The sequence below is a fragment of the Prinia subflava genome, chromosome 23 (assembly GCF_021018805.1).
Source record: "Prinia subflava isolate CZ2003 ecotype Zambia chromosome 23, Cam_Psub_1.2, whole genome shotgun sequence".
In the NCBI taxonomy this organism is placed as follows: domain Eukaryota; kingdom Metazoa; phylum Chordata; class Aves; order Passeriformes; family Cisticolidae; genus Prinia; species Prinia subflava.
In genome coordinates, this window is record NC_086269.1 from 5181776 (window position 1) to 5209709 (window position 27934).

General features: G+C 54.4%; 1 protein-coding gene across 3 annotated transcripts; it reads right to left on the reverse strand.

The window, feature by feature from the left end:
• Positions 1-65: 65 nt before the first annotated feature.
• On the reverse strand, positions 66-27512 carry AHCYL1 (adenosylhomocysteinase like 1). 3 transcript variants are annotated; one of them, XM_063418429.1, is made up of 17 exons: positions 27193-27512; positions 12162-12273; positions 11664-11807; positions 10867-10967; positions 10107-10209; positions 9144-9238; positions 8255-8361; positions 8059-8175; positions 7853-7916; positions 5941-6029; positions 5455-5525; positions 4775-4869; positions 4603-4701; positions 4007-4075; positions 2944-3022; positions 2434-2554; positions 66-1860 (listed from the first exon to the last, which is right to left on the reverse strand). In XM_063418429.1, exons 1-17 carry the CDS (start codon positions 27295-27297, stop codon positions 1854-1856), a joined length of 1578 nt encoding a protein of 525 aa, XP_063274499.1. In that variant the 5' UTR covers positions 27298-27512; the 3' UTR covers positions 66-1853. The 3 variants fall into 3 exon arrangements, with proteins under 3 accessions (XP_063274499.1, XP_063274501.1, XP_063274500.1); XM_063418431.1 differs by lacking the exon at positions 27193-27512 and adding an exon at positions 23845-24111; XM_063418430.1 differs by lacking the exon at positions 66-1860 and having other exon boundaries at positions 2430-2554.
• Between the last annotated feature and the right edge of the window lie 422 nt (positions 27513-27934).

Genomic DNA, 27934 nt, shown 5'->3' on the forward strand with positions numbered 1-27934 from the left:
CCTGGGCTCAGAAACAACTCAAGGTCCTCCAAGGCACCAAACAAACCACCCACAACCAAAAGCAGTTCCTTTTTCCTAATAGTTTAATTAGACTTTAATGATTTATTGCTCATCTGCAAGGATTAATATTGCATTCATTAAAAATCATTCATATACAAAATAAACCTTTCACTCCCGGCCCAACGCTGCCGCTGCCATCACCCCCAGGCTCCCCCAATGGCTTATCCAGACACGGAGCCCTTGCGCTGATTCCACCCGGGATGGGTGGGAACGGGGCCCGGGACATGGGGGCCTCACAGGGAAGGGGGGATGCTCCAGTCCTTCCCACAAACACCCATCCCAGCTTGCCAAGCCGTCCCCAGGGAGGTCTGCAGGATGGTGGAGGGGACCCAGGTGATCCCCGGGATCTGCGGGGAGCAGGCAGGCGATCCCCCAAATCTCTCATCCAGGAGGAGACCAGGCAGGGTGGGAGAGAGGAACAGTCAGAGGACACGGAGGAGGGGATGAGAGCGGGATGATCGCAGCACCTCTCCCATCTCCTGGCCCTCTAAGGAGCTCTGCACTCCTAGACCTGCAAATTCCCTGGGAAGGACCCAGGCAGGTGGATCCCTGCAAAGGGGGAAGGAGCAGCTCCACGAGCCGGGAGGCGCCAGCTGCTCCTTCCCTCCCTCGGGTGGGGAAAGGAACAGGAGATTTGGGAAGGATAAAAATAGCCAAGAGGAACCTCAGTGGGTTGGAAGGAGCTTCCCCACACTCCAGCACAAGCTGGGAAAGGGAAATGCCAGCAGGGTGGGCATGGAGGAGGTGATGGGAGCAGCTGGGACACACGGAGAGAGGGTGAGGAAAACAGCAACAGGGAGCAGAAGGGCCAGGCTGGGGTAGGGGGAAGGCTCATCTCTGCATCCAGCTCAAAAAAAAAATAGTGAAACACCCCCAAAACCCACCCCAGACACCCTCAAAACCACCCAGCACTTCCCAGTGGGAGAAGGGAAGGTGGCCACATCCTTTAAAGAGTGCTTCCTCTTTAAAACATCTCTGTAAGGAGCAAAAAGGAAAAGAGGAAGGAAAAAAACAAACAAATGGAAAAAATGTTTAAAACTCAATTAAGGTGCAGTTTGGCTAAAAAAAAAAATTAAAAAACCTAGGAGAGATGAGGATAATGCTGGGAAAGCGACCCCCATCCGGATTCAGATTAGCACCCTGAAACACTGAACTCCCCTGGACCCAGGTGGCCAGCAAACCCAGGCCAGTGGCCACCAAACCTGGGCCACCTCAGCGCAGGGACCTGGGCTGGGCTTGGGCACAGTCACCCCCTTTGCCAGGTGTCCTGCAGGCCACTCTGCTCCCAGGAAGCACCCGGAGCAGGGATCTAGCAGCTAAAACTGGGCTCTTTAAGGCAATTTAGAAGTTGCAGATAATCCACACAAAGAAATAGAAGATAAAGTAGAAGAGCATCTCCGGATCCGCAGGGAGCCCGGCTGAGACCAACGTGGGCTGGAAAGGTGGGAAAAAATACAAAATAAAAGCCAAAATAAACCATTGCTGCAGGAATGAAGTGCCCTTGGCACAGCAGGAAAAGGGAAGCCCCTCCTGGAGCCAGGGCTTGGAATCAGCGGCTTCAGCCACATGAAAGCAAGAAGCAAATCCCAGATTGTCTGGCAAGATCAGACTGGGATGCGATCATGGAAAAGGGGGAGAAAAGAAAACCTGACCTTAAAATCACAGATAAAATGTAAAAACAGGTTCTGGTGGTGGTTAAGAAAAAAAAAGGTAAACCAAAATAAAAATGATTTTTAAAAATAATCTCTCAAATGTTGCCTTGTGTGGTCTGGTCCTTCATGGAAATGGTCCCGTCAGTATCTAGGAGAGAAGGAAGGGACAGTGAGGGACACCGGAAGTGCTGCTGTGCCAGAGCAAGGGAATCTCCCCGGCACAGGATTCCAGACTGGGCTGGCAGGGACTTTAAAGCTTTTCTCATTCCAGGGGCAGGGACACCTTGCACTGTCCCAGGCTGCTCCAAACCCCGTCCAACCTGGCCTTGGACACTCCCAGGGATCCAGGGGCAGCCACAGATTCTCTGGGCACCCTGTGCCAGGGCATCATCACCCTCCCAGGGAAGAATTCCTTCCCAATATCCCACCTAACCCTGCCCTCTGGCAGTGGAAGCCATTCCCCCTGGTCCTTTCACTCCAGCCCTTGTCCAAAGTCCCTCTCCAGCTCTCCTGGAGCCCCTTTAGGCACTGGAAGGGGCTCTGAGCTGTCTTGGGAGCCTTCCAGCTCTCCCAGAGGGACTCCAGCCCTCCAAGCATCTCCATGGCCTCCTTTGGACATGCTCCAGCAGCTCCACATCCTTCTGCTGCTGGAGAACCTGGAGCTGGGGGTAGAACTCCAAACCAAGAGGGAGCTGGGAGCTCCTGCCCTGGCAGTTCTCACCTGTAGTAGTTGGGTTTGAAAGGCCCATTTTTGTTGAGTCCCAGGTACTTGGCCTGATCGTCCGTCAGCTCCGTCAGGTGGGCGTCGAACGACGGCAGGTGCAAACTGGCCACGTACTCATCTGGGAATGGCAACAGGAAAAACGGGATCAGGGGGTCCACACCCCCCACCACAACTCGGGGAGGTGATGGTGGGAAGGTCTGGCTGGGCAGCACCCCAGATTCACCATCACCCAAAGCAGAGCTGAGCCCTAGCCTGGGATGTGCCCCTAAAGGCACAAGGAGGGCATGGAAATCCCAGAGAAGGGAGGCTGCAGGATGTGAGATGCCTCCCATGCTGCAGAACACCAATGAAAAAAAAAATCAAATAACCCCCATGTATTTTAAGGTCACTGCCTCTGGTGGCTTCCCTGAACTCACTGTCCCTCTGGAAGTGTTTCCCAGCCCAGGTCTGAGTTCTGACATTGCTGGCACACAGAATCCCCAGGGAAAAGTCAGCTCCTTCACTCACCCATCTTCTTTGGCAGCAGGTAAACGTCCTGCTTGTAGCGGCCCTCGGGAGCGTTGTAGAGCTCAATCAGAGCCAAAGCCTGCAGAGAGCACAGGGATGAGCTGGGAACAGTCAGGAATGGCCACCAGCTTGGGCAGCACAAAGCTCACAAAGGCAGAGAAGGAGCTGGAGGGACAGTGCAACCATTTCCAACATGCCTTGAGGGAAAGGCTCCCACCCCGGGTCCAGCCCTGTCTGAGTCTCCATAGCCCCACTGGAGGGATCAGAGAGCAGGGATGAGATGCTACTCAACTCGTGTGCAGTATCTAGGCTCAACACCCCCGGGGAAAACATGAGGATGGTTCAGGGTTAGCAGCTCTTCTCTTAAACCATCCAGCTGCTGCAGCACATGGAAATGGAGGGGCTGCTCCTCAGAAACTGGCAGCATCCAAAAACCAGGGCCATTCCTTCAGGACAGATGGAACTGCATCCCCTGAGTGCTAGCTTCCACTGTGGGGAACCAAGTCCAAAGCGCAGGCCTGTTCCCTGTCCACTTGGGCTGACAGGAGTGAGGATAAGGGAATTCCCCACTGTCAGCCTGGTTGTCCTTCCCCATGAGCACCAGTGCCACCAGTCCCCTCTGTGTTCCAGTGCCACCAGTCCCCTCGGTGTTCCCAGCCCAAACAAAACTCTGCTTTGAGGTAAGCTCAAACCTGTGCTAGGTGGGTTTAAACCGATGCTGGGGGAGCTTAAATCTATGCTAGAGGGGCTTAAACCTGTGCTGGGGAAGGTTAAACCCATGCTAGGGGGTCTCAAACCTGTCCTAGGAGGGCTCTAACCTGTCTGGGGGAAACTTAAACCTGTCTTCCAGCCCAGCTGGATCTGTGCCATGAAACCACTCATTTAAAAGCCCTCCCAAAACTTGTACCCAAAACACTGAGTCCATGCCAGCAATAACTCCAGCCCAGACAAAATGGTATTTCTGGCAGTGGTGCCACCTCAAGGACCAATCCCAGCACGTTCTCAGCTCCTTCCAAACCATCCCCACCCTGAGGCTGGTGCAGGGCCCCACCCATGTACGGACCTGCGTGGTGGCTGTGATGGAGAGAACGAAGGTGGGAACTGTGGAGCAGCTCAGGTTGAGCAGACGGCCCTGGGAGAAAGCAGGAGTCAGCACAGAGCTGGACATACTCCCAAATCCAAACCAAACTGAGCTCCTGGATGGGATTCACCTCCAACCCCTCCCTGCACGGGGGACCAGGGAACAGGGGCACAGAGAACCAGAGCACAGTGACCAGAGCTGAGAGTCCAGCTCCAGTTTCCATCTTAACCCTTCAAGGCAGGGGAATGCTTTGGACCCTAGAAAAGCCAGTCCTTCCCCCTGCCAGAACAGCTCCTGTGGGAAGAGGGGCCACCCAGCACCTGGGAAACCCTGCACAGATGGGGTTTGCCTGAGTGGGATGCATCCCAGTTCAGAAGAACAGAGCCAGATAGCACCTCTGTGGCTGCATGTGGGATATCACACACCCGCCCGCAAGAAAAGGAAATAAAAAATAAATAAAATAAACCAAAACCCCCTTTATTGAGCCCTGAAGCTCCTCCCAGCACCTTTCCACCTGGCTAAACCTGTGATTTCCTGATGCAGGCCCAAGGCATGGTGGCCCAGCCCTGAGCACACACCTCGGCCAGCAGCACCACCCGCTTGCCGTCCGGCCAGATGACGTGGTCCACTTGGGAGCGGACGCGCTCCCAGGTCAGCTCCGGGGTGCGCAGGCTGGTCTGCAAGAGGAGCAGCAGGGGCTGCGTCAGGGCGGAGCCGGCAGCGGGCACGGCCCGAGGCGCCGGCACTCACCACGTCGATCTCGGTGTTGGAGTGGCCCATGTTGCACACGATGCAGCTGTTCTTCATCCGGTCCAGGTGCTCCCTGGTCACCACGTTCTTGTTCCCTGCGGGCACAGAGGGCACAGCTGATCCCACGGCAGCGGGAACACAAACCCGCTGGTTTCTCCTGCCCTGAACTCGAGTCAGAGAAGCTCAGCCTGGGACAACATCAGATGAACTTCCCTAGGACATGAGCCCTTCTGGCTGTGACAGCAGAGAACATGTGGGACAAGTGCTGGGACATGGTGAGCTGGAAGGGGTCCACAACTCCTGGACCCTGCACAGGACACTCCCAACAATCCCACCCTGTGCCTGAGAGCATTGTCCAAACTTAAGTTCTGGCAGGACTGGGACTGTGACCACTCCATGGGGAGCCTGTTCAGTGCCCAAATCTTTGATCTTTGCTCCTGTGAATTAATCAGGCTCTAGGAGATCCCAAAATACCCTGAGAACACGTGGCCAAGACGTCCCTCTGCTCTGGGCCAGGACTGTGGTCAAATAGCAAATCAAGGGGAAAAGCTCCTGGCAGCGCCCAGATATTGTGGAAAATTAGGAGCACAAAGCAGTGAAATTTCCTCCATTCCCAGCTCCCTTGAGACCCCACTTGGGAATGATGCTCCTCCCCCTGCTCCAAGCTTGTCTGTCCCTACCTGTGCAGGTGATGACGACATCCACCTGACGGATTACTTCACTCAGCTTCACCACCCGAAATCCATCCATGCTGGCAAAAAAAGGGGAGTAGGGACCGTGATGAGGAGGAGAAGCTTGTTCCTTCTCTGCTCTAGGCCATGAGGGATCTCAGCAGCTCCAAACTGCTCTGGCAGCAGCCCAGGCTCTCCTCTACCCCTCCAGGGACACCAGTGCCACGAGGGAGGGCTGCCCAACCCACTCTTGGAAATGTTGGATGAGCCAGGAATATGGGACACGGGATTGAGCAGCCTCCCCAAAGCACCCACTGAACACCTTCTGCCCCGGTAGCCCATCCCTGAAAGCTGCCCAAGCCCTTCCCCATCACACCCCAACAAGGTGCATGTTCTCCAAAATGAGCCACAGATCCCCCTGGCTTCACTCCAGCCTCTGTCAGGCTTTGGAAGAGCAGACACAGAGACACTCCCACACAGATGGGAACCCCTCACCAGGCTTGGAGGGCGCAGATGGGGTCGATCTCTGTGACGTACACGATGGCTCCCAGGGCTTTCAGGGCAGCACAGCATCCCTTCCCCACCTGCCGAGGCAAAAGGATCACAGTGAGGCAGGACACAGACACATCAGTGCTACAGTCCCTGCCCTGAACAGCCCGAGCCCATCCCAGGCTGGAAGATCTTCATCCCAGCCACCTGCCCAATGCTCAGGAACAGCTCAGGATGTACCTGGTGAATGGCATAACTGCCACAAGCCCAGCTCCCCCTCCAAGGCCACCAGCTTCCCACTGCCAAAGGGCAGGGTTACACAGGATATTGGGAACGAATTCTCCCCTGTGGGAGTGGTGAGGCCCTGGCACAGGTTGTCCAGACAAGCTGTGGCTGCTCCATCTGGAAATGTCCATGGCAGCAGCTTTCCCAACCCAAAGCTCTCACAGCTTGTGCAGCCCGAGCACTGCAGAAGCCTTTCTCCAAACAGGAATTAAAGACAGCCCAGAGGAGCACACACTGCCTTTAAGCTAAAGGATTTCAGAGCCATCCTGCACTCCTCAGGGGACAGATCCTCCATCCGATGCTGCCCACTTCATCACAGGGAGCACAGGGTTCCTGCAACAGCATCTCAGACTCGCTCCCTCTCCTCAGTGGAAAATTAAAACAAAGTCCAGCTCTCCACATCACCAACCCACACCAACACCTGGCTCTGCTGCATCAACTCCACTCAGCCCCATTTTGTGAACAGCAAGGTGCTGGACCAAAAACATTTCCAGAGAGACCTCGACTTATCACCCAGCTCCAACCTGGGGTCTACTGAGCACACCCAGGCAGGACCAACTGGGACTTAACTGACATCCTTAGGGGAAATCTGGAGGAGAGCAGGCTACAGCAAGACCTTAGGGCCCCTTCCAGTGCCTAAAGGGGCTCCTGGAGAGCTGGAGAGCAACTGTGGACAAGGGATGGAGTGACAGGACAAGGGGAAATGGCTTCCCACTTCCAGAGGGCAGGGTTAAATAGGATGGTGGGAAGGAATTCTTCCCTGTGAGGGTGGCCAGGCACTGGAATGGACTTGTCAAAAAAGCTGTGGCTTCTTGTCCCTGGAAGTGTCCAAAGTTGGACAGGGCTTGGAGCAATCTGGTCCAGTGGAATGTGTCCCTGTCCATGGCAGGGGGTGGAACTGATGAGCTTGAAATTCCCCTCTAACCCAAATACGGGTTGGAAGTTGGGATTCTCTGACTTTCCTGTTGTGAAGAAGTCCAGTAAAGCTTGGGACAGACCCTGGAGACAACAACGCCCAGCACAGCTCCTGCCTGGAGAATCAGGCACCAGCCCAGAGAGCTCAGTGAGAGCCAGCACAGTCTCTTGATCAAGCAAAGCTGGGCTCCACTGGTACCTGAATGAATTAGGGAGCAAATTCCTGCTGGGAAGAGCCTTTGCAGCTCCTGCCAGTCCCTGCACAGTGCTGGAAGATAAACACCCACATGGACGTGCACAGATGGAGGGAAGGTGGCAGCTCCCAGCTCCAGCTCTTCCAGGGTAGGATCAGTTACAAGTTCATTAAATGATTTCCCTCTGCCAGAGTATTACTCCCAGGGAGAAGCCGCCTGCCCTGCTCAGTGACAGCCAGGCTGGATGCTGAACCTGGGCCAGGGACAGCAGATGGGAGTACCCATGGGTAGTTATAATTCAGGCCAGTGTTCCCAGCAACTGTCAGCTGTGCAGCCCAGTTCATTTGCAGCAAATTGGGAAATCTGATTTTAGATTTCCATCCTCCCAGCAGATTCCAGTAAGATTTCCCTGGTTATTGCTCACCAGGTTGGATCTACTCCTTATAGCAAGGGCGAGTGGCCTTTGCACGGGGAATTGCAGGATGCTGAGCTTGGGGGAGGCCAGCACAGCTCACAGAACTCACCTCCCCATAACCACAAACCACCACTTGCTTCCCTCCAAACATCACATCCGTGGTCCTCTTCAGGCTGGGGGACAGAGAGAGACCTGTGTTGGGATCAGTCAAGCCCCAAACCAGGTCAAAGCAGCAGAGCCTGATCTCTGCTTAAGAGCAGCCATAGCCAAACCCACCCCTGTGGAAGTGCCAGTGGGGAAAAGAGCCGGACTCACCCATCCAGGATGGATTCCCGGCAGCAATACAGGTTATCAAACTTCTGCTTGGTGACCGAGTCATTCACGTTCATGGCTGGGACACAGAGCTTGCCAGCCTTGGAGAGCTGGTACAGCCTGGGAGAGGGCAGAGCAGGTCAGAGCAGACAGCAGCAACTCCCTGACACCTCTGGATCTGCCTTCCCAAAGCTCCCACCTGTGCACTCCAGTCACACTCTCCTCCACAATCCCCCGGATCTTCTTGAACACGCTGGGGTATTTCTTATAAACCCAATGGGTCAGGTCCCCACCATCATCCAGGATCTAGAGAACGGGCAAGGAAGAACAGGGAGCAGTCAGGCCTCCCGCTGGGAAATGCACTGGCTGAGGACAGGATGGGGAAAATGATTTGGAGGAGCATCTTCAGGCACTGCTGGAGGGGCTGTTTGGGCAGAGGCTTGGGGGCCAGGACTCCTGGGTTCCCCTAGGTGCCTGCAACTTGGGATCTCCTCCAAAACACTGAGATTCCTTACCCCTGTGTAGAGCTGCTGGATCCTAACAGGATTTCCTGCCTCTGCTATTGCTCTGCAGCCTGGAAAGGTGACCACAGGCAGCACTAACTAACTAGGCTGAGCTCAGGATGCCACAACATTCATGCCCTGAAAGCAAATGGGAGAGGAGAGGCTCAGGGAAGTGTCACAGCCCACGGACACATCACTGGTGACCACAGACCATGCACCAAGGGGGGGCATCGGCTTGGACAAGGGAAAGGTCCCCACTATGATCCCAGCTTTGGGAGGAGAGGGCAGATGGCATCTGTGCTGAGACAGGAGTGGCTGGGGCAGCTCCTGCAGGGGGAAACAGGTCCCACTGCTTGCCTTGTGGCAACTCCACCCAGAGCTGTTCCCTTGCCATTGGGATGTGCCAATCTGGACATCATCTCTGCAGCTCCTGACACTCTCGTGGCTGTTCCCAGCTCATCCCCAGCTGCTGCTTTCCAAGGGCCCCCCTTTAATGGGGGTCAGGGCCCTTTTGAGGCCAGCAGGCTCCCAGAACAGCCCCAGAGTGAAAGGGAGGAGGAGCGAGGGCTGGAGAAGGCTCCTTACCATGTTGGCCTGCCAGCCATCTACGTTAACACAGCGGTCAATGCACCACCAGAAATCATCCTCGGACTCCCCTTTCCAGGCAAACACGGCAACACCTGAAAGAACCGGGGCATCCTGGGGTGTGCTGGGCTTGGCAGAGCTCCCTCCTGCACCGCCAGCTCCACAGACACACGGACACAGGAGCCAAGGGGCCATGCAGGGATCACATCACAGCCCACACCAGATCTGATCTGTCCATCCCTCCCTAGAAGATACTCCCCAAAAATATTAATTGCCTAAAACAGAAATAGAAAGAAAAAAACCCCAAAGAAATAATAAAAAATAAGTAATAAGAATACAGTATAACTAACAATAAACAGTATAAAAATAAATTAAATTAAATTAGGCTAAATATAAAATGAAAATATATTTTATGTTTTTTATAATTTTATATTTATTCTTATTTCTTTTATTCATTTATATTTATATTCTATATAAAATATATCTATAAGCATTTTATAGATATCTATACATGTCTTAATATGTTTATATTGTACATTATATGTTAATGTGTATATATTTATACATAGCTAGTATAAAATATTTCCAAATTAGAAATTTATTATTTTATAACATAAAAAATCATATTATTATACATATTAAATTTATATTATCATTTATTGGTAAATTTATATTATTATATAATGTTAAATTTGTTATTATATATTATTAAATTTATATTATTATATATTACTAATTTGATATTATTGTTTCTATTATTTTCTATACTTTTATATATTATATTTAAGTATTTAAATTTATATTATTAAATATTATACTGAATGTTTTAAAATCTATAAATATAGATTAAAACATATATAAATAGAAAACGAAATATAACAAATCAAAGATGAAGTTCCCTGTAGGATTTCCCCTGGGCTCAGGCCAGGGAGGCAGGAGGGGCTGCCAGGGCTCCTCACTCACCAGCCTCTGCCAAGGCCGCGGCCACCTCGTTCTGGGTGGAGTAGATGTTGCAGGCGGACCAGCGGCACTGCGCCCCCAGGGCACACAGCGTCTCGATCAGCACCTGGGGACAGGGACAGCGGGGTCAGGGACAGCCCGGGGGACAGGGAGAGCCCCGGGGGACAGGGACAGCCCGGGGGACAGGGACAGCCCGGGGTCAGGGACAGCCCCGGGGTCAGGGACAGCCCCGGGGTCAGGGACAGCCCCGGGGTCAGGGATAGCCCCGGGGTCAGGGACAGCCCCGGGGACAGGGATGCCCCAGGGGACAGGGATGCCCCGAGGGTCAGGGATAACCCAGGGACCAAGGAGGACCCAGGGGTCAGGGAGCACCCAAGGGTCAGGGATAATGCAGGAGTCACGGACGTCCTGAGGGTCAAGGATAACCCAGGGGTCCCATGTCTCTGGGGTCAGGGATGCCCCATGGGTCAGTGTTGCCTCAGGGATCAGGGATGCTCTGGGGGCTCAGGGAAGACCCAGGGCTCAGGGATGCCCTGGGGATCAGGGATGCCCCGGGGATCAGGGATGCCCCCCACAGGAGGGCAGGCCTCAGGCAGCAGTGATGGGCACAGGAACCAAATGCTGCCCTGGGGAAATGCCACCAGCACAACCCTTCCAGGCTCTACTGGATGTGCCTCCTTCCACTCTGAAGAGATAAAGAACTTTCTTCCCCATAGAAAAGCTGATGTTCCACCCCAGGCCCCCCAGATAAGCATCCACTCACCGCAGTCTGTGCTGTGATGTGGGTACAGCCCACAATTTTAGCTCCAGCCAAAGGCTTCTCCCCCTGGGCTCGTTTCCTGAGCGAAATCAGAGCAGACATGTCTGCAAAAGGAAGAGAGGTTTTAATGCTGATTCAGTCCACGAGGTCCCCTCTCTGCCACAGCTCCCCTCCTTTCAGGGCCTCTCAGAATATCTCCAGCCCCAAAATTTCTGCTGTAGCTGTGAAACAGCCAGGAAGAAAACTCCTCATCCTTGGCCTGGCAGGTCTGTGCAAAACGGGACCAAAACACCAGTGTCATTTGTCACTTGACCAAGGGACAAGGAGAGGGGGAAGGAGAGGTCTGGGACCGGCACCAGCCTTGTGGGAGCAGGTGAAGCATCTGAACTGGAAAACAGAGCTGCCACATCTCAGAAGAGCTGCTCTAAATGTGCCTGATTATCTTCCCCTTCTAAAAGGAAAGGAGAGTTACCCAATCACCCCACTGGAAATGGTAATTCAGCTTCCTACTACCCCCAAAGGAAGGGGTTGGGATTTTCAGCTTTCATGTCTCTGAAGGTGTTACAAGACCCTTGTCCATCCAAAGCCAACAAAACATTAAACCCTGCAAGAGCTCTGCTCCTGCTAGAAAAGGGAAGGGACACAGCATCAACGTTTGCTGGCACATCTTGCTCTTCCCTAACTGATCTGCAGGGGAAAACAGGATATCCAAGGCTGCAGCAGGAGTGGCATCACCACTCCTCAGCTCCTAGCCCCCAGACCTGCCCCAATCCCCAGAAGCCCCACCCTCCCCTTTGTACCTTGCTCGGCGATCTCAATCTCCCGGCGCCCGAACTCTGCCTGCTTGATGTTCTTCACACAGAAGTTGCTGCTGCCCTTGGAGTTGGTTTGCTGTTTCTCTCGGGGGGACACCTCGTCATCAGAGCTGTCTGTGTACGAGGCAGCTAAACCAAAAGAGGAATGAGTGTTATGCCAGGCCCTATGAATCCAGAAACCTCCTACCCTTCAGATTTCTGCTCTGTTTCCCTTCCCAGCTTTCACTCATGGCTCAAACTACCCAAGGAAAGCCAACACCCTGAAGGAATTTTGCGCTTTTTTTCTCTGAAACAACCCAGAGGTAACAGGATTATCAACAGGCAATCAATGCCTGAGCTTGGGGAATGCCTGGAATCACTCCCTCAGCATCTGAGTACAAACAGCAGCACAAATCCTGCCACAGGGTGTGAGCAGCACACTGACTGCAGCTCCCACGCTGGGTTTGTGAGAGGAACATACGAGGACAAGGACCTGGCACCTACCGGAGCTGTAGCTGTCGGTGGAAGACTGGGAGATGGAGCGGGACAGGGACCGACGGCCCGTCTTGGTGGGGAATTTGGTGAACTCCTGCATGTCATCTGCAAATTGGATTTGCTGGGAGCAAAGGAAAGAAGTGCTGAATCAGGAGGTGATCCTGAGGGCGTGAACATCCCCAAGCTACAGGGACCCACAGATCCCTTCAGTCTACAACAATTAACACCACCAAATACAAGGCTACAGATGCCAAAAATTAAATCCCTCCCTCTACCTGAACAACTGCCACCAGGTTTTCATCACCCTGCAGATTTGACACAACACCTGAAGATAAAAAGAGCATCCTGAAAAATCCCCTTTAACCCATTCCCAGCTCCCTAGGGCTCCCTCAGGAATCACACTCCTTGTACAACCCACATGCCATGTGGAGGCAGAGCCCCTGCTCCCCCAGCCCCTGTCCAAGCAGATTTCTGCCCAAAAATGCAGCAGGTTTTTTGCTGGGGTGGTCCCAACAGACCCCTGGTGCTTCCAGGCTCTTCCCCAGGAGCAAAGCATCCCGCAGGTTAAAAACACTGCACATCCTTCCAAAAGTGACACTAAAAGTACAGGAAAAAACCTCAGCAAGAGAGAACATTTCAACAAAAAGAAGTTGACATTGCATTGGCTTTCAGCCTCCTCTGCAGGACAAGATGTTTCCATTGGAAGAGAACCCCCAAAACAGCCACCTCTCTCAGCCAGAGGCAACTCAAGGCTCCAGCACCTTCCACCAGATCATCAAATTCAACTGTGTTGGGCCAGAAAGAGAGGAAAAATAACCCAAAACAGCTCAGCTGCTGCCCTGAGTGAGCAGCCAGCAAAGGGCTTTATTGCTGCTCCTGCCAGGGAAAGGCGAGATGAAAGGGAATTAGGGAAAGCACCACAAATCCAGCCTGCAGCCCCCTCCCTGCTGCCATGCAGGAGACCCTGACAAAGAACCCCAGCACGGCCCCTTTGCTCAGATCACGTCGCTGCAGGATTTAATTTTGCCATTTAACAGGGATGAGAGGTCATGGCAGGGAGTGGGATTAACAAAGCATTCCCAAGACCCAGGAGACCTCAAGAGGAGTCCTGGAGAAATCAAGATGATGGAAAGAGACAGCCCAGAGCGGCCTCAAGGAGGGGTTTTCTGTGCCACAGTCATCCCAAAAGCTCCCTGAAAGCTTTGATGCAGGAAACAGCCTTTGGAGGGGAGAAGAATGAAACCATTAAGTTGAAATGATCCATTCCAGAAAGGAGGAATCTGCACAAGCTGGAGCTGGGGTGGCTGCAGCACCAGTACAGCTTTTGGGGCTGGAAAAAGTATCAATCCTACAGAATCCCAGCAGATGGGCCAAAACCAGCATGGTATTTCACTCGGGAAGGGACAGGGGGCATGAAACCCATGGCTCACTCCAAGGGAGGCCAGGAGGATGATGTGGGACTCCAGCATCCCTTCCAGGAATTGACTGGTACAGATCAGACCCATTACCACACCCAGCCAAGCATCCCAGGCACTCCTGTGGGTGCTGCTGCTGCAGGGTTTCCAGCCAGCTCCTCCATCCTGGACACATCACAGCCCAGTATCTGCTTCCCCAACCAGACCTCCCAGCAGACTCCAGCTGGATTCTGATGCAAACTGCTTCAGTTTGTATTAGTGGAAGGAATAGGAATGGTAAATGGAGACAGAAGGTTTGGTTTTGCAATTGCTTGAGGTCATTTGGTGCAGAGGGAGGATTGGAAGGGCACCACAACCTCCATCCCCACGGGAGAGCAGAGGGAGGATGTGGAGGAGACCACAACCCTCATCCCCATGGGAAAGCAGAGGGAGGACCTGGAGGGCACTGAAACCTCCATCCCCATGGAAGAGCAGAGGGAAGATCTGCTCAGCCCCCATCCCCACAGGAAAGCTGGTTCCAGGGATAAGAGGGGCAGAAGCACTTCCAGGCAGGTACCAGCATTGTGCTCAGGGCGTGTGGCAGGAGCTGGCAGGTTTCCCAGCAAGGAATGATGTCGCTGGAATTTGTTCAAGGTTTACTGCTCGGATCAATCTTCCCCACACAGCCTGGGAGAGGCTTGTGCTACTTCCGTGTCAGTTTATTATTGCTCACAGGCACTTCCAAGGAGGAAAAAGTATCAGCAATTTCAGGACACAAGATTTCCATGCTGTCACATCAAGCTCTTCCTCTGGCAGCTCATCAAACCAGAGGAAATAAAAAACATTCTGCATAAAACAGCTGCTGGCATTACAACAGCTTAAAGTGTTAGCTGAGGAATTTTCTGTATCTCAGGGAAAGGTTTCCGGGGAAGAGGTGACCCAGGAGGGAAAAATAACATAAGGCACAATGCTCTAGCCCAGGGTGCAGGTCTGTCCTGGCTTGCAGCATCCAGCATGTGTGAGCTCCAGGACAGGGCAATTCCCTCCAGGGATATGTGCTGCCTGGATGGTCTCATGGAGCAAAGCTCCTTTGGGATGCAGTGGAAAAGAGAGGGTGGGATGGAGGGATGCTGCACTGTCCCATCCCACAACATCCCACACCACAATCCACCTCCCCTTCAGGGCTCCAGCTGTGAGTGCTGAGCCAGCTCTGAGGCACAACCCCACCACACAAGAGAAATAGGTTAGAAACACAGGAATAAGGGGACTGAATCCAAGGGGAGAGAAAAAGCAAGTGCTAAACAAACCAAGTGCTGAATTACCCTCAGTAATCCCTACCATGGCTTTACCAGGGCTCAACTGAACTCCCCAGCTTAGCAAAATCTGCCCTGGCTAAAATTATCATCAAACACCACGAACAGCACCCGAATCCAACCAACCACCCAAACATCCCACCCCTCGGAGCCCGGGAAGTTACCGCTGTGTCCGGCAGTGCCAGGCGGGAGCCCAGGCAGGTCGGAGGAGGCACCGGAGCAGAGGTGCGTGACCAGTGCCCTCCACGTGCCAGGCGCTCGAGCTGCATTAAGGAGACAGAGAAAATCTCCTAATCCCCCTGCCTGTCATGGGAATTGGAATGAACGGCATTCCCTGCGCCTGGGCGGGATGGAGCAGCCCAGCTCCCGAGGGCACGGTCACGGATCGCATCCCAAACTTCATCCTGCTGGAAGCTGCTTTTCCAACCGGGTGGAGCACAAGGGCTTAAGAGCAAGGAAAATATTTTTTCATCCCAGAAATTCATGATCAAGAAGGGAAAACAAGACAGCACCCATTTCCCTGCACAGGAATGAAGCCAGGGGTTTTCAGCATCACTGGCCTGGAAAAGGAGGAGATGGGGCTGGAAACATGAGGGGCCAAATGAGCAGCTCCTCACTTGGAACAGCAGGGATTTGGGGAGATGTTCTGCAGGAAAACAGCAGGATCCAGCATCTTCTGCCAAGTTCTTCCAGAGCATTGCTGGGCACTGCCTGCTCCCGGTCACACCAGCCAAACCAGGAGGGCATTTTCTCCCTTGGGAAATCCACTGCCACTGTGCCTATTCCCAGACAGATCTGACATTTCCCAACAACAGCCGCCCATGTTCAGCTCAAACCCCCCTTTCCAGGGCTAGAGCTGGAGCTGAGGGAGCATTGTCCACCCTACTCGGCCACACTGCCTGGGACATCCCAAAGCACCAGGAAGTTGGAAGACCAGCCTGAACAAGCTTCTCTCCGGGTTACAGGGACACAACCAGTGAGAACACTTGGTGGGGCAGAGCCAAACCCAGCAGCTCAAGTGTCCCCAGCACACACAGGCTCATTTGTTTAATTATTGCGACACAGGGAGGGCAAACAGATTGCAGGTCTGGATTGGTACCGTCTCACCAAACTCGCAGCTCACGGCTGCAGGGTGTGCCATCCTCCATGGCTGGTACCAAGCACTTTCCCAGTGGTCAGCCAGGAGAGCAGCTTTTGGAGCTGACAGAGTAAGAAAATTCCACTCCCTGACTTCAGGGAGAGAGAGTTGTAGATGGAGCTGGATTTACCTCAGGCACAGATGAGCCCAGCGTGTCTCTCTCGCTCAGGACAATCCCACTTTTCATTTTAGCACTTCTTCCACTCCCAGACCAGCTCCAGAGAGGTCGCTTAAATTCCTTTCTTGTGCTACACATCCCTGACTGCATCCCATGCAGCCTTGGGGGAGAGCAGGAGCAGGTTGTGGAAGGAACAGAGATTTTGGAAAGCATCCACCAACTCACAGCTGACATGGCTCATCAATGCACAGCCTCCACAGGGGAAAGGACATGGGCTGGGAAGCAGCTCCAGGCTCTATTTCTAGCACCCCCAGGTTTGCTTCAGCAATCCTTTTTTTACTATTATTATTTATTATTAGGGACAACGTGAGCATCAGCACACACGCAGCCATGGGAAAAGTGTCCTCCCAGCCACTTCTGTCCTGGATAAGTGGAGAGGGGACAGAAGCAGGCTCCACACATCACCCAAGATAAGCAGGAAGCAATGAACCATCTAAAACCCTCCAGACTTCTGAGTGTGACATCCGTGGATGTGAGGACACAGCACAGTTGCCCAGGGAGGAACAGCAAAATGGGAGGAGAGCACATTCCTACAGTCACACAACCACCTCTAACACAGAAGAGTCCCTGCAACCCACTTCTGTCCTCCCAGGAGAAAGCCTGGAAGGATGCAGAGTCCTGGACATTTCCTTTGGCTGCAGAAAACCAGCAGCAGGGATCAGGACTATTCAGTGCAGCCAGTTCCCCTTATTTAATATGTTCTCCCCAACAAAAACTCCCTGGCAGAGGCTGGGAGGGCACTGCTGGATGCCCACCTGCCAAGGCAGCCCTGACATGACCTGTCCTTTAAGTTCATCCTTTCTTTGTCCTGGAAATTCAGCCAGACAAGGAATGTTTTACAGCTCAAACGAGCATCCTCCTCCTCACCAGCCCTGCTCCCACATGAGACAGGAGCAGCAGCTCAGAGCAGGGCTGGGTTTTGCCCACCTGGAGATGGGCACCTGCAAGTTTCAGTCTCCAAGGATTCCTTATCTGCAGAAGGACAGGGAGCTGCTGGTCTTTCCCAGGGAGGAGCTGGGTCAGGCATTTCTAAAGGACAAGTTGTTTTAATCCACTGATTTGCAGAAGCAACTCATAGCAGCATCCAGGGAGGGCAGAGGCATCCCAGGGAATGAGGCCCTTCAGCCTCATCAGCAGAGGGGGAAAAAGTCAGATAACCTGTGCTCCTCATTCCAGGTCAAAAAGAAGAGGAGCAGCTTTGCTTGAGCCACCTCCTCAGGGAAGGGACAGAACTCTTCCATGCTGTTTTCACAGCCACCCCGATCCCAGAGGGGACCCCAAGCTTCCTGACCAGGAGAAAAGAGTGATTGCCACATTTGCTTCCCTGAGACCATCCCAAACCCGCCAGCTGCAGGTTCCCAACGCTCCCAGTGTGTGTCCCTGTGCTGGCCCCTGGAGCTGGCCCCATTCCCACTGTGGCCATGCCAGGGTGCTGGGTTTGTTTAGAGGACTTTGCTGCCCTGCCTCAGGCCCCTCTGCTCCGCTTCCAGGCTGGAAGAGCCAGCCCCTGTTCCCACAGGACAGTGTCTAGACATGAGGCTGGAAACAGGGGACACACAGGGGGACACAGCTCCTGCTGCACAGTCCAACAGGACAAGGGGGTTTGGGTGGGAATCAGCAAGGCAGATAGGGGTGGGTTTGGGGTTCTTTTCGTGTGAGGTTACCCAGCCTGGAAGGGTATTTCTGGATCACAGCACTCCTTAAGGATGGAAGGAAAGGAAAAACGAGGTACTCGGGAAAGAGGGATGGGGCAAGACTCCCACCCTGACGACTCACCACCCTCATCCCCAGACCACTGGGGAGGGGAGGGTTTGGAGGCAGATTTGGCTCTGTGACTCAAACCATCCCTTTTTCCCACCTCCAAGCTCTGGTCATGCGTGCCAGTGCAAACTCGGATGGCAAAGGGCTGCACAAATTCACATGAGACTATGGCCAAGCCCTGGAAGAACCAGCAGCTTCCCAGTCCAAATCCTCCCAGCAGCAAATGAATCCCCAGGCAGAGCCCATGGCAGGTGAAGGGGGGGATTTTCCCCAGCAGTGCCCACTGCTTCATTCCACAGGGATGCTGGAAGAGCAGCAGAGCTGCTCACCAAGCATCTCCTGGTCCTCCACAGCCTGAGCACCAAGGGGTCTGGGAGAGCTGGAAGTGCAACGACCCTCAGGAAAAAGGATCTGCTTCTGCTCCAGGTGTGGACTTTGCAAGAGGAGATCTTTCTCCTGGTGGTTCCCCCAACTTTTAGAAGAAATCCCAAGTGCTCCATTCAGACATCGCAGCTGGAGGAGCTTCCCGAGGGTGCTGCTCTGTGAATGGAAGCACAGCCATGTGGAATTTGGTGCTCCTGGATTTGTACCTTTCACTCCCAGAGGGTTCACAGGGCAGGCTGCTCTCCCTAGAGGCACAGAGCTGCCTGGCACTATCCCTGCCAACTTCCCGAGCAGGAATGCCAGCCAAACCTCTGCCTGGAAATCTTTACACTGCTCCCAGAGAAGAAATAAAAGGGCACTGAGGTTCTGGTAAAGCAAATCAGCCAAGCCCTGATCCCAACCTCCATCCTCCACGGCCAGTGAAAGGCTGGTTGGGTAAAGCACCAAGGGAAAAAAACCCAAACAAATAAACCAAGTTTCCGTGAGTCCAAGAGGAGAATTAAGAAATTCCACCTGAATCCCAAAATTTGGCAGAGAAAAAAAAACCACCAGGAAAGAAAGAGACCCATTCCAAAGGTTAACAGGCTGGAAATCACCACAAGATTTCAGTCATGATGGGAATCACTGTAAATGCCAGTTAAAGGAAAAATAAACAAAAGGGATTCAATAAAAGAAAAGTGATTTTGAATGTTAAATAGTAACTGGGGATAAATCCTGCCTTGTAAACACCTGGAGGTCAAAGGTGTGCTCCAGCAGGAGCAGAGGGAAAACTCCCCACCAGTAGATAAGGAGGCATCTAGTCCTTGGCCTGCAGGAATCGAGGCAAAGTCTTGGGCCCGGCTTTGATGGAGCGGGCTATCTCCTGAAACACGGAGGGATATCTCCTTCCTGACAGGAACAGCAAAAGTCCAATGGCTGCGATCCCTAAGGGCAGTGAACTCTGGTCATTCTCACAGCTTAACCCCACAATCCCCATGAACGGGCAAACAGCAACTGGTCCAAAGCCATCCTGGATTTCTCACCTTGGGATTCATCCCCAGTGCCCACCCAGCCCATCGCACAGCCCATGTTTGGGCAGGATTAATTGGAGGTTCTTCCAGGTTACCACTCTGGAAGAAGTGCACAGGCAAGACAAGGTCATGCCCTTGCAAGGACAAGGGGAATGGTTTCCCACTGCCAGAGGGCAGGGAAGGATGGGATAAGGGGAAGAAATCCTTCCCTGTGAGGGTGCTGAGGCCCTGGCACAGGGTGCCCAGGGCAGCTGTGGCTGCCCCATCCCTGCGAGTGTCCCAGGCCAGGCTGGATGGGGATTGGGAGCCACGGCAGAGGGAGGAACTGGGTGAGCTTTAAGGACCCTTCCAACCCAAACCATTCCCCTATTCCATGACTGTGGGTTAAGTCACTTCCCGCAGCTTATGGGGCAATCTGAGGACTTCTGGCCTCCAACAGGCCAGCTGGCAGAGCTGGAAGCCCATGGAAATGTGTTTGTGTGTCAGAGCTGAAAGGGAATCGGCTTTAATTAGCATCAATTTTTAAACTAATTAGAAAATGCCTCTCCAAGTACAGTTGTATGAGACCAAGAGAACACTTGGAAGCACTGTCAAACGGCTCGTTCAGCAACACCTCATGGTCTGAAGGGAGGGTTTGCCACAAAAAAAAAAAAACAACTAAAAAGAGAAGCCCTAACTTCTGGTCCAGAAGCAGCCCCTGTGTTTTGGGGGACGAATCACTCTCCTTGGCAATCTGGGCACCCCACCTGCCTCCTCTTCTCCTTCCAAACTGCCTTGGAGAATCTCAGCATTCCAAGATTTCTACTGGTCTTTCAAAAAACCAAAAGAGCAAATCCCACTCAGGAGAGGCTTCAGCTACTCTCAGGTACCCTTAGCTGATCCTCCATCCCTACGTCACGGCTTTAAGGGAAAACATCCTGCAGGATCAGCATGGAAGCAGAAGCAGCCTGTTCTGGAAAACTGGAAATCCATCCTCCCCCTGCCCTGACTCCCAAAGCCTCTCACAGTGGTATTTCCACCAGAGTTGCCCATTCCTCATTTATTTACCCATAGACTACTTTCAGATCTGGAAATTACTTGTGTTTTGACACATCTGGTGAGAAGCAAAGCAGGAGAAACCTCAGCCTTCAGCATGGGCTTCTCCCTGCTCAGGGGTCTGAGGCATCACCCCCAGGATGGACAAACATCCCTCTCCTGGACACTGACTGGTGTCAGAGCAAGGCCAACCTTTCCTGCAAACAGGGCTGACTCCATGAAGGCCTCTTCTTTCAAAGGAGGCTGGAGGGATGAACGTGATTTTCTCGTGGAGATGGCAAGCTCACTGAATGTTTGGAGAAGGGGTTAGTTAATGTAGGAGACACTGTGCTGCCTGCAAGATGCTGACAGCTCCAAGGTCAACAGGGATCAGCCAGATGTGCTCGCTCCAAAACATGCCCAGGTTGGATGCAGAACTCTCCCCACAGTGCAGGAATGTGTGAAATCTGGGGCTCCCTGTCGGGAGGCAAAAGGAGGAGAGGCAGAAAACAGCAGACACAGGCTGAACCTCACCCTCATCTGGAAGGAGGACACCAAAACATGAATTTCAGGAAGGCAAAGCCCAAAGGAGCCTCCTTTTCCAGGCTGCCCACTTCTTCTCACTGCAAAGGGCCAGAAGGAGTGATCCCCTCCACCCACACCACACAGATAAAGCAGGCTCCAGCAGCTCCCACCCAGATCCTGGCTCCTGAACGCAGGCAGCTCCTCGGCCAGGCAGGAACGGGTGCTGCCAGCCCGCTCCAGGTCTGTGGGGGCAGCCAAGGGGAAGCTGCACCCAGCTCCGAGGGCTGCGGGAGCCTCACCCGAATTACAATGGAGCCTGTTCAAGGAGCTGGAACATCATGTCCTCGGCCACCTCAGTCCTTTGGCTGTCACCAACCTGAAGTAAACAGATTCTGCAGCAGCAATAAGCTCGTTACCAAGGCCACCGTATTGATCCCAAAGTGTAATTAAAATTCACAGTTCAAGCAGCCCAACTCAACAGGGCAATGGGGGCAGCTCTGAATGGCAGGATTGGCCTCGGCTTCCGCATCCCGCTTTCTCAGAGGCACAGAACCCACAGGGGGAGAGCAGCTGCCAAAAACCAGCCTGAATTCTGCCCTGTGACCGTGGGGAGCACCTGGCACAGAGGGCCCAGAGAAGCTCTGGCTGCCCCACATGTGGAAGTGTCCAAGGCCAGGTTGGACGGGGCTTGGAGCACCCTGGGGTAGTGGAAGGTGTTTCTGCCCATGGCAGGGGGTGGAACTGGGTGATCTTTAAGGTCCCTTCTAACCAAACCCGTTCCAAACTACGCCAGCTTCCTCCTTGGACCTTTGGGCCATCAACCAAGATGTCCCAGAGCACCCATTCCCAAGGGCTGACCACGCCAGGGAAGCCTGCAGGGATGATGTGGGCAGAGAGGGATGGCGCAGAGTGGATTCCAGCACTGCTCAGGGTGCCCAAGCCTCTGGAATTATCCAGTTCCCTGGGAAGGGGCTCCACACAACTGCTGAGGTGTCAGCATGATGTTCCTCCTTGGTGGGGCTCCCTGACCCTTCTCCCAGCCCCTTACAGATCCAAACCCTGGTTTCACCGAGCCTCACTCTCGGAGAAGTTCTGGCACTAAGTCTGGGAGAAGTTCTGGCACAAAGTCCTCTGCACTGTGGGCCCTCAGGGCCACCAGCAGGTCCCAGGACAGTCACCTGGAACGTCACCACCATGTACTGAGTGAAGGTGAGCCAGAGGCCCCAGATAAGCAGCTCTGACCAAAGGGCTCAGCAGGAAACATAATGAGCCCTCTGCAAATGCAACCATCACCCAAAGGAAACTCCTGGTGATAAAACAGCCAGGCACAAGCAAATCCCTCAGGCTGAGTGCTGAAGTCCTGCACAATTCCTGCTCCAAAATCTGGGATGGAGCACTCACCAACTCCTCAGAGGAGCAACACAGACAGGATCCTCACTGGCAAAGGATTAACTTCAACTTGACCTTGAAAATCTGATTTCCAGAGCAAAATATCCCAGCCTCAACATCTAGCAGGGAGCACAGGAACCCACTCCAACATTTGCACAGGCTGGAAAACACAGAGAAAACTCTTCCCAAAGAAAGTATTGTGGTAGGCAGGTCCCCAGCAGAAGATAAACTGGCATTTTAGGGAAGGTCAAAACAAAACACTGCTCCAGCCTCCAGCACTCTTCCCACACTCCAGACGTGGCTGTTCACATCGTAAGGGGGCTCCCAGGATGGGTGGTCTCCACCCCCACACCATCAAAAGATGACAAGAGATGCTTCTGAAGACTGGGAAGAATGAATATCCAACTATTCACCCATCTCCAAAGGACTGACATAAGAGTGGAAACCCAGCCTCCTTCAGGGATGCAGGAGGAAAAGGGGTAAGCAAAAGCCACAGGCTCTGGCACATCATTTTGAAGACGGTTTGTGACAATCAAACCCCCAAAACCTCCTTTATTCCCCCTCTCAGGTTCAAAAATTCAATTAAGTGTCTTCTGACCTTGCCCAGTCCCAGGACACTGGGACATCAGGGAGACCCTCCAAAACACCAAAACAACAGGAAGGTCCCAACAGCAACTTAGAAAAAAATTAAGATTCCATCATTTAACCCAGCACCAGGAGTGAACTGGCTGTCCCCAAAGCCCCAGTAATTCATCTCCACTCCAAACACCCTTTTTTCCCTCCACTTATTAGGGTTTTCCTGCACCCCAGAGAACGTCAAATTAATCTCAGGACATCCATACAGAGGATGATGAACTGTTCAACTCGTCCCAGCCCAGGCACCTCATTCTGAGAAGGAAAAACTGTCGTGACAGAGCAAGGAACCAAAGAAGTGAAGATCTGGGCAAAGGAATGAGGAGAGCCAGGTGCGCAGTGCCTGCAGAACAGCAGGACAGGAGGTGGTAGCCATGGCCCCAGACAGGCTCACAAAGGCACAGAGGATTTATGAGCAGCCAGTCTAAGGAATTAAATTAAAGGGACAGGAAAAACGAATGGCTACAGGAGCTCTGTCAGGACAAACAAGGGCAGTCTCGTCCCCCTGACAGCCCAAAGGGGAAGGTAGTTTATTATCACCTGGCCTGGCAGAGCTGCAGGGAGCTGGGATAAGTCACGACAGCAAAGTGGGGCAGGAACAGGTCTTTGGGAATGGGCTGTGCAGGGCAGGGATGCAGCCGGCTGCAGCAAGGTCAGCGATCCGCAGGCCACTGCAGACAGCAACAGCAGCAATGATGATCTAGAGAGGACACCCAGCCCTCCCCAGGGCCAGCAGCTCCCCACAGGTTCCATCCCCCTCTCCCCAGCTTTTCCCTGCTCCATCTCTGCCACCCCCACACAGGCAGCACCCAGCTCACTGCCACCGCAAAGCTGCAGCGCCTGCATTAGCATTCCCTGCCACAGCGGGATCCCCCCGGAGCTGGCGTCCGCAGGGGCACAGCACCCCCCAGCACCCCACACAGCCCCCGGGCACGGGGCCGCCCCCAGCTCACCTCCCCAGGACCAAACCGGCGGCCTCAGCCCATCTCAGAGCCCGGGAATGCTGCAGAAGAAGGATCTGTCTGCAGTGTCCATCTGTCTGCCAGCACCCAGGTGTGGAGGAGCCCAGCAGACAGCGATGCCAGCGGGACAAGGACACAGCGGGGTGAGGGGACAGGCAGGGACAGCGCGTGCCAAGCCCCCTGCCCCGCCGCAAGCACGGTGCCACTGCGAGCACGGTGCCACTCGCCGTGTCCTTCCCACTCCAGGGCACCCCCAGCTTGGCTCAGCTGGGAGTTTAAGGCTCCACCGACTGGCTGACGTGGATTGGGAAAGCGACTGCTGCCAAGGGCACCTGCAGTCTCCAGGGAGGCAGGAGAGCAGATGCCCAGACGCAGCGGTGATGGCACACAAGGATCTGGAGGAGCACAACCTGCCCTTGAGCTCTCCCATCACCAGCTCCATGTTCACTAAACCTGGGTAAGCCACCAGCCTCAGCATTCCCAATCCTCCCCAGCAACACCACAGCAGTGGCTGGAGAAGGTGCAAAACTCGGCATCGCTCATCTCTGCCTGCAAACCACTCCTGGCCAAAGAACCACCTCGCTCAGACCAAACCGGGGTCATTATGCTGACAGACAAATCCCCACAAACTGCAGGGGAAAGGGAGCTCTGGCAGAGCCAGGAAACCCCAGCTCTTGGGTGAAAACATCCCCATTCCTCCTTTCACCTCCACTGAGTCAGCTCCTACTTCAGCCTGAAGCTGATCGTATTTAATCTCTTAATCTCTTACCTCCTGCTTGTTTCACTTTTTCACCTTAAACAAGTCCCTGACAAGAGGAATCAGCAATGCCAGGGGCTGACTCCCAGCTCCAGGTGACCCCAACAAGAAGACACCAACTTCTCCACAGCACCCACGGGGCCAAGGTGCTTCCAGTTGCATCCAAGATGCTCCTGCGGGTCCTGGCCTGGATGCTGGTGGGCTCACACTGGCACTTTCCCCAAGTTCCAACACAAGTTAAGGCTCCTCTGCAAAGCCATTCACAGAGAGAGACGGAGCATGCACTGAGCCTGGCCACCCTCCTACCCTCCCCAGCCCCAAACGTCTCATGCAAACTGCATCAGCGAAGTTCAAGGAGCCCAAAAACCCAGGAGGGACTTGCTCCAGCAGCACAACACGATCTTGCCCACCTCCATGCTGATAAGTCATCTCTCTCCACCATCTCTGCTGGCCTCTGACCATGCCAGGAGCTCCAGGGCAGCTGGCACAAAAGTCACTTTGACTTGCAGGGAATCAGAAGGGCGTTTTAATGGTTTAATTGCAATCCTGTTCTGAGGCATCAGAGCTGGGGGCACTCAACAGCTTATCTCAGGAGAGCAATTCTGCCTCCCTTGGTCTTTCATCCTCCTGCCAAGGCCTCTGCCATTCCCCAGCACTATTTGCAGGAACTAGCCAGGCAAGGAAAACAGGAGCCCGGAGCAATTTGTTCCCTGAGCTCAGCTCAGCGAGCTCCCGTCTCTGATGTTATCAGCCTCAAATGTCGTGTGTCGCTCTGGGCACCTTCAATATCCTCACCCAGCCAGGGAGAGCTGCAGCAGCCACTGAGGCCAACCAAGGCTCCTCAAGCTGCACACCAGCCATGTCTGCAGCAGAAAACTCTGGGGATACAACATCTCATCCCTCTGAGAGGCTGGCAAACTTGCCTCTGAGGATGCTCGATGGATTTCTTTTTACCACAGGTATTTTGGTTCCGTGGGATGCTCTGGGATTAGCAGCCTGCTGTCCCACTGGAGCAGTGGGCTACAGCCTGGTGCTGCTCGCTCTGACAGAGACGATGGTTATGAAAAGGTAAAAACAACCCCTAAGTTAGACCTGTGCTGATTCACTGCTGGAAGAGGCAGATACCAGCCCCACATTCCTCTGCTCCTTCCTCCAGGCTACATCCACAGCACAGATAAACAGGGCCAAGTCTCCAATCCCTGCTCCCTGGGAGAGAAGACGCCTCAAATCCAGCTGATCTTCCCCAGCAGTCAGACACTCCCCAATCCCACCCGTGGCCAGAGCAGGCAGGAGAAATTCCCCCCGAGAATGAGGATGTTCCCATTCTCTGTGACTGCTCTGCCTTTGCATCCACCACTTCCAGGCGGCTGCAGCCCCGAGGGGAACACAGTGTTCAGCTGCACAGATCTGTGCAGTGCTTGGAACACGGATCTGCCTCCCTGACAGGACTGAAACTTCAGCACTGAGCCCAGAGCACGGGGCCAGTTCCCCAGGTCACTGGGGTCCTGCACCCTGCTACAGTGGCAAGACCAGTGCTCACCCACCTTCAGTGCCATCTGAGCACCCCACAGGGTTGTGGGAGCAGCATTGGGAGATCTCAGAGCTTCTGTAAAGCCTTCAAGGATGGAGGGGTGCTGAGGTGACTCGGCAGCCTGCTCCTGAGCCCAAACGTGCTCCCATCCACACCTCCAACAGAACCCCTGTCCCCAAAAAACTCAACACTTTGCAGTCTCTCAGCCACCTTTCTGAGTGACTCACAGCTGGATTCCAGGTTGCTTCTTCTGGCTCGTCCCATATAACAGGACCCCCCTGCTTTGTCCCCACCACAAAGCTCTGTCACCCCACAGTCCCACACCAGAGCCCCACCCTGCCTGTCCCCCTCCCGGGGTCACCCTGTCCCCCTGCCCTCCTATGCCGCAGCCGAGGCCCCTGCTCTAGCCCAGCCCTCTGGAACCTGCCCTGCACCTACCGGTCCCCCCCTCACCCCCATGCGGGCCAGGGCTGTACCCCAGTACAGATCCCTCTCACCCCAGTACCTGAGCCCTTCCCTCCCACCCCAAACTGGGCCAGCAGCCCCTTGGCTCACATCTGCCACCCCCAGACCGCCCCAGCCCCCTCGTCGGTACCAACCTCCCTCTCCACCTCTAAATGGGGGCAAGCCCCGCTCCCCAGCTACCGCCAAACTGGATCAGTCCCAGCTTTTCCAGAACAAACCCCCATCTGTGGGGCTGCTCTTCCCAGGGCCGGGTCACGGTCCCCGCTTCTCCCCCCAGCCGAGGGCCGCTCCCCGGCCCGGGGAGGCTCCATCCCCCGCTCCAACCGGGGCTGGTCCGCCCGACCAGGGGCTACTCCTCACCCCCGCCCCCGGGAGCTGCTCCCCCTGAAGCACGGGCTGCTCCCCCTCAGCCGGGAGCTTCTCCCGCCGCCCCGCCAGAGGCTGTGTCCCTGCAGAAGAGGGGCCGGCCCCGCAACCGGGGGCTGCCCCTCGAACCGGGGATCCTCCCCCGCCACAAGCGGGGGCTGCTCCCCCGAACCAGGATCTGATCCCCCGCACCGAGCCGGTCCCTCGCCGGCCCCGCTACCTTCTTGGGGGCCTTGGTGACGGTGGCCATGAAGGAATATTTCTCGGCGTCCTCCACCTCCTTGGCCTGCTTCTCCTCGCCGCCGGCGGGCTCCGGCACCGACATCCTGATGCGGCGGGGAACGCCGGGCGGGCCGCGGCCGCCGGCGGGATGAAACGGGACAGGGTACGGCGGGGCGGACAGGGGGGAACACTCCGGGCGGGTGTAGCTCGGCTCGGCCCGGTTCGGCCGCGCCGGTCCCTCACGCTCGCTGCGGTGCCGCCGGCGCGCTGGCTGCGGCGGGTCTGCGGCCGCCGCGCCAGGGGCGGGGCCTCGTGACGTCACTGCGCCGTGACGTCACCGCGCACCCGCCGGGCAGCTGAGGCCGCGCGGCGCCCCCGGGGAAAGCGGGCGAGGGGCGGGGCGCCCCCTGGCGGACAAGGATGGGAGGGCGCTGAGGGGGCGGGGCTGAGGGCGTGGCCAGAGCGTGGGGCGTGGCCAGGAGGGGGCGTGGCCAGAGCGTGGGGCGTGGCCAGAGCGTGGGGCGTGGCCAGGGATTGGGGCGTGGTTAGAGCAGGCCGTAGGCAGGAACGCCCGCGTGGGCCAATTCCCAATCAACAAAAATCACTCTATTTAAGTAAAATAAATTTTATATAATTATATCTTTATAATGAATAATTTATAATCTTATATATTCTTATGTATAATAATAATAAACTTAAAATTTTATATAAATTTCTATATGTGCATTATATCTAAATAT

What these genes read in the sequence shown, in the direction of transcription:
- AHCYL1 (XM_063418429.1), bottom strand. Translation starts at nt 27,297, where the DNA reads ATGTCGGTGCCGGAGCCCGCCGGCGGCGAGGAGAAGCAGGCCAAGGAG. An exon ending in TCACCAAGGCCCCCAAGAAG is followed by an intron (nt 12,274 to 27,192) that starts GTAGCGGGGCCG and finishes CTTTGCTCCCAG; the next exon opens with CAAATCCAATTTGCAGATGA. An exon ending in TGGTTTGTGGTTATGGGGAG is followed by an intron (nt 6,030 to 7,852) that starts GTGAGTTCTGTG and finishes TTGCCTCGGCAG; the next exon opens with GTGGGGAAGGGATGCTGTGC.